The following is a 9,921-nucleotide window of genomic DNA, read 5'->3' as shown; positions in this document are numbered from 1 at the left end:
TACTCATTTTTGTCCAGTGTTTTTCTTTTTAAGATGAACTTTTAAAGAACCTTGCGATTTGCACATCTTGAGTTTATAATTTGTGTGATATTCCTGCAGTTTTTATCCAATAACATTGTGGGAAAGGTTTGGGGGACTGAACGAGCATAAATAAATGTAGCAAAATTACTTTCTAACCTGCCTAAACTCTAGGCCATTTTATAAGGTTATGTTCCTTTCAAAATTCATTTTGGTCTTTCTACCACATCTGTCACAAAAAAACAAAAAAACAAAAAAACAAAAAAAAAAACAGGTCTTAGCAGGACAACTCTGAGAATTTTCTTCAGACTCATTGAGAAAGTTTTCCATAAAGACATTTATATATGTGAGCAAGTTTTTTTTAAAAAAAAAACAATTACTTTATTATTGTTGATATTAATGTTATTTTCAGAATGACTTTTTTTTTTTTCATCTGAAATGGAATCGAGATTTTAATGTTTGGTACAAACCCAGAAAGGGTATATTTCACAGTTTAAACCTTTCATCCCCAGAGACCTGAAACATTGTTTGTGGGTTTTGAGTGTGTGTCTTAAAGTGCTTTTTAAAAAAAAAATAAAGTTTTATAAGTAGGGAGAAATTTTTAAATATTCTTACTTGGAACGGCTACAATTTATCTGAACACATAATTGGATTTTTCTTTGACGACTGAAAGTATTACTTCTTGCATTTCACAAATTTGAAAAAGAAATTCTTATGTCAACCCACATTGTGGCTGTCGAGTACCCCATTATATTTAGCTCTCAGCAGAACTAATGATATTTATAAACCGTTTTCTGGGGTGTACCAAAAACATTTGAATAGGTTTCGAAGAGCTAGAACTGGTCCTTGACTTTCTGTGTATTTCATTACCCTCTCAGCATGCTAGCAGAGAGCTGGGGGAGCCCATTCTTGTGGTCATACTGCTTGTTTAGCGCTGTATTTTTTTTTTTTTTTTAATGTTTCTGCTCAGAGAACTTGCTTAATCTTCCATATATTCTGCTCAGGGCACTTGCAATTATTAGGTCTTGTTTTTCTTTTTCTTTTTCTTTTCTTTTTTTTTTTTGTAACCTTTGATGGTAAGAGGAATACAGAGCTGCCATATAGACTCTGTCCTCATCAGTACCACTATTTACAGAAACTCACGTGGACGCAGAAACACACACACACCAACTTTCGGCTTAACTTCCAGTATCGAACTCACTGGATCCTCAACACCAACACTAAAATGGGAAAATATACATGGTTTGGAGCAATAGGAACATCCCCATAATTTTTGTGCTTCTATTTCAGGTATAGGAATTATAAAATCATTGGTTCTTTCTAAACGTCGTCCCATTTCATTCTCTTGCTTTTTTAGCGTGTGCAATACTTCCCGTGCCAATAGGCCCGACCAGTGTGCTCTAAGTGAAAGCTCATTCCCCCGTTGGGCGCATCTTCCCTGTTCTGGCCAGAGAAGGGCTGGCGGGGAGGAACCGGGAAGGGGAGAGCCTCCCGCAGCGAGCTCCTCACCTCGGATGCTGGGGCGGGAAGCTTTCAGGAGCCCCGTGTGTCTGTCACCATGTTGCAGAAAGAGCCAGTGAAGGAGAGCTAGGGGACGAGCTGCAGTCCCCCCGTCACCACGAGGAATGTGGAGAGGGAGGAGGCAGGTTCATTTCTAAGGTGCACCCTGGAGCAAATAGAACCGGGATCGACCCATTCAATCTCCAGGGTGTTTTCCAGAGTGGACAGGTCCCTCCTCCTCAGGTCTGTGTCCTTGAGACTTTGAGCCGTGCCTCTGAGTGTGACCTGATGTGTGTGTGTGTGTGTGTGTGTGTGTGTGTGTGCGCGCGCACTCTGAGCATGCGGCCAGTGGCCGCGGAGGGGCCACCAGCGAACAATGGTCACCGCTCTTCTGTGGCAGCTTTTTCTTCAAATAGGAAGAACATCCAAAGGACAGGGAACCTCGTCTTGCTGGCAGACACTGGCAAGCCTTTGTCACTGCTCCTGTGTGGCAAACCCAACAATGACAGGCGTAGAAATTCTTCAGTCCCGTGCAGCTTACGAGGATCAGCCATGCGCCTCTGTACGATGTCCACTTTGCAATATCTAGCCATCTTTAGTTCTTCTTTCTTTCCCGTTTTCCATTTCTAAACTACTAACAGCAGGCCTTTTGCATTTACAATGGAACACGATCACCAAGAAAATCAGTCAGGGCGAAAACAAAAACGACAAAAACCAACAAACAAGAACCTCTCTTTATAGGGATTTCTAAATACATAAAATGACTGTTCTTTAGAATGTTTCACTTCAGAACCATTTCAAGTTTGTTGGGGCCACGCTGGGGAGGGGGGTGGGGGATACAGAGATGGATGCCACTTACCTCAAACCCTGTAAAGTGGAAATCCAAATTGCATTTTCGTTCAGACTTTCGGGATAATTTTCTATGTCGGTCAATTTTTTGGTTCTCCCCCGCTCAACCCAGTTTGGTATGGGAGGATTTGATTTTTTTCTTTTTTTCTTTTTTTATGGCTGTTGATCCCATGGCTAACTCTGAATGGTGACCCTCTGTGTTTTCTGTTAGGTGAGTGTGTTGGGCTTTTTCCCCCACCAGGAAGTGGCAGCATCCCTCTTTCTCCCCTACAAGGAACTCTGCGAAACCTTTCTCACCTCTTACTCAGGGACGGGGCTGGCGTGTGTGTGGTACACACTGGTGTGTCCAGAAGCAGCACTTGGCTTGCTCTGGAGTAGGGTTGTACAACTCCGAGGAATGTTTGGATTTCCTGCATCGTGTGGATTACTCCTTAGATACTGCATACATTGCAATATAATGCTGCATGTTCAAGGTGAACAGTAGCTCCTAGTAATCATAAAATTCACTCTTTGCACATAGTTTGATCTTTACTGAAATGTGTTGCCAAAATTTATTTTTGTTGTTGTCGCTTTGGGATTTTTGTTTGTTTTTTAAGGAAACAATTGACAATACCCTCTAACATCTGTGACTACTAAGGAAACCTATTACTTTCATAGAGAAAAAAAAATCTCAAAATGCTTTTGAAGACACTAATGCCATGCTATTTCAGATGTGGGAGAAGCAGGAGAGCTCTTGGGACAGGAGGCCAGGCTTTGTGAGCTGTGCTGGTTGTCATGGCTACTGTCTCCTGAACCGCAAGCAGCTCAACAAACTGGTCTGTTCTCTCCCAGAAGGCTTTGCACTTCTGTTTCCTAGTCACCCACGGTGATTCCAGGTGAAAGACAGGGCGGCAGTCTCGGCGGCCCAATCCAGCACCTTCGGTGGGAATCTAAAAGGAAAGGAAGTTACGCTTTTTATTTTTTAAAGTGGACTGGAAGTCTTTGCTTCCACCTTTGTGTTTTTAACCCAGAATTTCTGAAATAGAGAATTTAGGAACACATCAAGTAATAAATATACAGAAAATATACTTTTTTATAAAGCACATACGTGCATATGCTATTGTGTTGGGTTGGTTTCCTCTTTTTTCCACGGACAGTGTTGTGTTTCTGTTGATAGGGAAACTCCAAAGAATTTGCACACCTCCACTCCGGAGCTGAGATTTCTTTTACATAGATGACCTCGCTTCAAATATGTTACCTTACAGGATAGGATCTTTTCTTGTAGCACTATACCTTGTGGGAACTTTCTTTCTCTCTCTCTCTCTCTCTCTCTCTCTTTTTTAATGTACACCTAATTTGAGAAGCTGAAGAAGAAAAAATTTTGAAGCACTCACTTTGAGGAGTACAGGTAATGTTCTCAAAAATTGCACAAAAGAAAAATGAATGTCGAAATGATTCATTCAGTGTTCGAAAGACATGGATCTGTTGAAACAATGAGTTTCATACCTTGTTTGTAAAAAAAAAAAAAAGCATAAAGGTTGAAAGTTACATGTTTTGGGTTTTTTATTTTGTATATAGAAAATCGTCATGTCTCAAATAATCAGATTTGTGTGGTTATGGCCTGGAAGAATTACTACGTAAAAGGCTCTTAAACTATACCTATGCTTCCTTTATGTTTTTGTTACATAGAGCCCTCTTCCGAGGGAGGGCAACTCTGTATTCTGAAATTTGAGAATACTGTTCATTCCTGTGCTGAAAGTACTTCTCTGAGCTCCTTTCTTGGTTTAAACTCTCAAGCCCTTGCAACTCCTTTTTTTCTCCAGAGATCACGTTTGACATCCTCAGCACTTCCTGTTCCAATAAACCCAAAGAATATAATCCTGAACAAGAAGTGTTTGTAACAAGGGATCCTAGCTACCAGGAAAACAGAACTCATTATGAGGACAAAAAAAAAAAAAAAAGGCTCAGCCTTCTTCCCCCCACCCCCCCCCACACACACCTCATTTAAATGGGGGGATCAAACATGAATTTCAGTTTCAATGCCTAGTTTTACTTTAGTTTTTCGGGGGGCTTTTCCTTTCATCTTGAGGCCAAAATCAATGTGGAGCAACTTCTCAGAAGAGTCCTATCTTGTCCCCAAATCAAGGCAGCCGGTGGAAACCGGACAGCCGCCGGGGTGTTGAACACACCCACGAACAATTCTTAAATTCAGAATCTCAGCCCCTCCCTTACCTTTAAAATGCAAAGCTTCTGGTAGCTGACATTCACCTGTACGATGGCGGGAGGGGACAGTGGCTTCAGCTTTTCATGTCCTTCATGACTTGCATCCAAATGGTTCAGCTGTATTAAAATTAAGTGCATTTGGCCAATAGGTAGTATCTGTATGGTAACGGTCTCTAAGAATTTCCGTAACTTTTCCTATCTGAAAGGACTCAAGTCTTCCACTGCAGATAATTGGAGACTTCACCCAAGTTTTCTTCCCCTTTAGTTTGTGTGTTCGTTTGCTGTCTGGATGGCCAACGAGCCTGTCTCCTTTTCCATGGCCAGTCTGAAGGCCGGCGTTGGAAGCGCTGTTTACAGTAATCCCTCCCGGGAGAGCATCCTGTCCTCCGGAGTACCAAGTCTGAGATGACGGACACTGGCTGAGAGCTGGGTCTTTACAGAGCAGTTACCAAGAAGTCGGGGGTGTAGGTTTCCTCAGGTTCCTACCCGAACCACTGAATCTTAAGGTATCCTCTGGTCCAGGAGCGGGGTAAATTAGTCAGTGAACCTTGGACTTGACACCCGTACATTCGGTTCTGCGAATACTGCCCTTTGGGCCTTTTCGGGTGGTTTCCTCCTCCTGGGTCTTCACCTGTAAACCCATTTAGGGTCAAGTGAATGGAGGTTTCAGGAGAGCCCTGCCTAGTATTCGTGGGGGCCTTTGGTTAAGACAGTCCTAACTTCTGGCCCCAGGGCCATCTCTGAGATTCGGACCCTCGTCTGTTTTATGATCAGATCATTACCCACCAAACTTCCAATTGTATGCCTCCCACCGGCCAAGGGAAAAGAGACACCAGAACTTTGAGGGCACTATCAGACTGATATGGCCAGTACAGAGGAGAACTAGGGAAGGAATGTTTTGCACCTTATTGAAAAGAAAATTTTAAGTGCATACATAGTTAAGAGCTTTTATTGTGACAGGAGAACTTTTTTCCATATGCGTGCATACTCTCTGTAATTCCAGTGTAAAATATTGTACTTGCACTAGCTTTTTTAAAACAAATATTAAAAAAAATGGAAGAATTCATATTCTATTTTCTAATCGTGGTGTGTCTATTTGTAGGATACACTCGAGTCTGTTTATTGAATTTTATGGTCCCTTTCTTTGATGGTGCTTGCAGGTTTTCTAGGTAGAAATTATTTCATTATTATAATAAAACAATGTTTGATTCAAAATTTGAACAAAATTGTTTTAAATAAATTGTCTGTATACCAGTACAAGTTTATTGTTTCAGTATACTCGTACTAATAAAATAACAGTGCCAATTGCAAACGTGTGTCCTTGTGTCAGGTCCTTGAAGAAAAGAGGAGACTGAGGAAAAGATCGTAATCTCGCACTCAGCGCCCCTGCGAGCACTGGGTTGGTGTGCTGAGGAGGGACACAAGGCAATGCTTTTCCTACTGCTTTTTTTTGGGGGGGGGGGACGTAGGGGGAAGGCAAGACGGCTTGGTTATGCCTTGGTTATGCCCGAGACGAGGTCTGAGATAAAAGGCACATTTCAACAGCCCATGTTTTGACTTATTCAGTTCACGTTTTATTTCTCCTATCTGAACAATGCTGTTGACAAGAGAGATTTGTTTCTAAATAGCATTTGGTAGCTTCATGGAACTCCTGTACCATCATCGATACATTCTGGAACAGCGTTGCTGTACACTGGTTTGTGGTCTGACCGTGGAAAGTTCCAGAAAGTTCCAGAAATTTGACAAGCGAGCCCCCCGCCCCTGGCATGCATGCGGAGGAGCCCGTTTGTCTCAAGGGTGTTGCATTGCAAGCATGCACCGTGCCCACTCCTAGCCGTTGCCCCAGGACATAATCCCCCCAGGACCCATGCACGGGAGCCCCTCAGCCCCAACCAGACGTGTGCCTATAGAATCCTTCCAGCCTTAAGATTCTGCAGGCAGCAGCCCAAGGTGAAGGGCAGCTCATTCACAGACTCCCCCCCGCCCCAGACTCCTAAGCAGGAAGGCTAGCAGGTTGCCGCAGATACTCAGGCATCCTGCCCGATACCAGGGCTGAGGGCGAGCCCGGTCCAGGCTCCCCGGGGCCCGTGGCTGTGGGACACAAAGCATAATGGAGGCTTCAGGGTGAGGTTTGCAAAATCTCTGCTTCTAAGTGACTCACTTCCCTAAAAATTAGGTGAGCAAAGGACGGTCCTCCAGCTCATGGAAATGAAGCGGGCAAAAGCTCTACACGAGAGGGATAAAGCAGGCACAGGTCTCTGCAAAGAGCACAGCCTCTAGTGGGCTCCGGCGGGGGGGGGCCCTCCGGGACCACTCTGGGTGTGGCAGGGAAGCTGGCTGTGCCCCCCTCAGGCAGGGCTATGCCCTCAAAGTCCCCTTACTATTGCTGGTGCATTCGGAATGGGTTTGTTTAAGACCTTTCCTTCTCTCCCTTATTTTGCAACAGAGAATCTCTTAAAATGAACACACTGAAGGGCCTGAGTAGAAAAACTCTTCCACAGGAGTAGTAGCGTGGGCCTCAAACCTCAGACAAGCAAACAGGAAAGGTGGGGTGCCTCCAGGCAAACCCCACACCTCGCTCTGTATGTTAAACACCCTCCAGCCCATTCATGTTTCCACGAGTCCGAGGACTACTCTCAATGGATTGAGAGGGGGGAGTAGCACAACGGAGTTCGAGTTGCTGGGGGCCTTTAAACGGATTCTTATGAAACTACAAATGGACCTATAATTTCCTGGAGCACTATGGCCTGGATGGATCCTTCCTCTAGTGGCAGTTCACAAGGGACCTCAGGCCGTTAATTTGTCCTTAAACGGTAGCGCCGTGTGACCCTTCTCTACGCCAGGGTAGTCGCTTGCTTTTTCAAGGACAATGGACTCTTGTGTCTGGTTCGTTAAGCCTCATTCAAAAGAAAATAAAGTAAAACATCCTGGTCTGCATATATTTTCCAGTCCTATTACTCAGGGTATGCTCCAGAAGCAGTGACCGGTCATCGTTAATCCATATTCACCGTTTAAACCAGTGTGGTGGTGGCCGGTCTGTAGGATTCCTCCAAGGCCATGGGTCCATTCTCCAAGGAAATACCACTGTTACCAGTCGGTGAATACCATGTGGTCCTTCCTCGAAAGTATGAATGGCCTTGACAAGGACGTATTTCTAACTCAGATTTTAAACCACTGACTTGTAGAAAGCCGCTGGGCAAGGTTTGCGCTGTGTTTCAGTAAGGATTCCACTTGCCAATTTTTGGGTGGCTAACCTTCCAAGAAAACATCCCGTGAACTTCAAGATAATGTCTATTCTCTTTAAGAGAGAGGCCAGCCTGACAGGTTGGGGCTGAGGAGGGAAGAGAGGAAGGAAAACAAAACTCAATGAAAAACCAAGAGAGGGACAGCGTCCCGAAAGCAACACTGACCCCACAGGGCCAGACACCTGTTCCCAAAAGGCACGTGTAACGCAGGTGGTGAAAACACATCACCACACCTCCTATCCGCAGGAGACCACTTCTTCAAGTTCATGGGTCTAGGCGGGCGCTTTCGTCCTTTGCAGGCGCGACCAGAAGCGGAGGAGGGGAGCCCAGTGACTCTGACCCCCCTCCCCCGCCTCCATCCTCCCCTGCTCGCTCCTCCCGCCGTGCCTCGACCGCTAACAACCAAGCGTGGGAAGAAGGTAGAAAACCCCCAAGCTCCCCTGACAACTTGTTTCTGCAAATGCAAACTCCAGCACTCCACCAAGTCTTAAGATAATTGCATTATATTAAAGTGAAACCATTTTTCTTTAAAAAAAGAAAGAGAGAAAGAAAAGAAAAGAAATGAAAGAAAAAGGGGAATTAGTTTTAACAATGAGGTTATGAGTTCCAGGCAGCTGGGCTCTGACCACTGACCCGGTCAGTGCCCTGCTTCCAGCCCCCGCCCCCAAAGGCACCAAGGGAGCCCCAAAGCCTCTGGGGAGTAGTCCACCATTCAGGAGCGGCCAGAAACTCTGACGTAACATGAGGGCGGTGGGAAAGCAGGTGTGCGTGGAAGCTTCCACGAGCTGGACGTCACCTCATCCTCAAGGTTAGCTGAACACGGTGTTGTGCTGTTGCGTCACCCGGATGAACGTCGCCCTCCTGCTGAGCTCTTTGAGTTTGGCGGCCCCCACGTAAGTGCAGGTAGACCTCAGTCCCCCAAGAATATCCAGAATTGTGTTTTCGACATCCCCCTTGTAAGGCACTTCCACAGTCTTGCCCTCAGAGGCTCTGAAAGAAAAAGGAAACTTGTCTTTTAATCTTTTTTTTTTTTTTTTTCCCTTTAAGAACCCAGCCAGGGGGCACCTAGGTGACTCAGACGGTTGAGCGTCTGCCTTTGGCTCGGGTCATGATCTCCAGGTCCTGGAATCGAGCCCCACGTCGGGCTCCCTGCTCAGCTTCTCCCCACTCTCTCTCTGTATCTCTCTGTCTCAAATGAATAAATAAAAAATTCTTAAAAAAGAACCCAGGCGGAATTATTCCCAGCTTTAGCCCTTTCAACAGCCAACAGCACCCCCCTCCAAGGCACTCAGGTAGCTAAATGCCGCCATCTGACCCCCACGTTGCTACAAATGCGAGCTGCTCACACCAGCAGCTCAGATGAATGCATTCCTCCCACCCGAAGTGCACAGCCTCACTGCTGGCTGCCAGGGGCGCTGGGAAAAGAAAGTCCTCGTCAGCAGCCTTGGAAGAAGTGGACCCACACCTTACTCTCGGATGTCCCCCTCACACTGGGGCCCCCACTCTGCCCCTAAGAGAAACCAACTCCACCTTTCTCCTCCAGCTTCATCCTGACACCAGCATCTGACTGACCCAGGGTCCCAAATGCCCCAGGGGAAGACCAGCCCTGGCAGATTACCTCTTGAACGACTCCGGCCACTGCCTCTTCTTTTCTCACTCCCCGATCAACAACAGAAGCCCAGAGCTTCGCCCACCCAAACACCAGCTCTCCAAGCAGACCCCGAGTGTCCTCAAAGAGGCCGATCAAGAGGAGGAGGAAGGTATCAATACAGACAGCCTCCCGCTTACGATGGTTTGAGGTCACCATGGTGGGAAAGCGATATTCACTCAGTAGAAAGCATACTTTCAATTTTGAATTTGGATCCTTTCCCAGGCTGGCGATGTGCCAACAACCCCAACCGGTGATGCGGGTCACCGGTGCCTACAGAGACATCAGCCCCAGGACTGGGACGGGGCAGCAACCACTCTGCACCCGTACAACCGGTCTGTTTTTCAGAATATTCAATAAATTCAACCCTTTATTATCAAACAGGCCTTGTGTTGGGTGATTCTGCCCCACGGTAGGCTACCCTAAGTGTTCTGAGCACATTTAAGGTAGGCCAGGCTG

General features: G+C 45.9%; 1 protein-coding gene across 4 annotated transcripts in view; it reads right to left on the bottom strand.

Moving 5' to 3' along the window:
* Nucleotides 1-6,120: 6,120 nt before the first annotated feature.
* The window catches only part of GMPR (guanosine monophosphate reductase), a 45,170-nt gene continuing 41,369 nt past the window's right edge, over nt 6,121-9,921 (bottom strand). For all 4 annotated transcript variants that reach the window (XM_025890946.2, XM_025890949.2, XM_025890950.2 and 1 more), the window contains one exon: nt 6,121-8,804. In XM_025890946.2, the coding sequence (XP_025746731.1) occupies nt 8,624-8,804 (181 nt within the window). In that variant the 3' untranslated portion in view covers nt 6,121-8,623. The remainder of the gene's footprint in view (nt 8,805-9,921) is intronic.

The sequence above is a fragment of the Callorhinus ursinus genome, unplaced genomic scaffold (assembly GCF_003265705.2).
Source record: "Callorhinus ursinus isolate GAN/ISIS: 27379988/994484 unplaced genomic scaffold, GSC_fseal_2.0 scaffold26, whole genome shotgun sequence".
NCBI lineage: Eukaryota > Metazoa > Chordata > Mammalia > Carnivora > Otariidae > Callorhinus > Callorhinus ursinus.
Note: the sequence above shows the minus strand (reverse complement) of the source record. Positions and strands in the feature narration are given on the sequence as shown.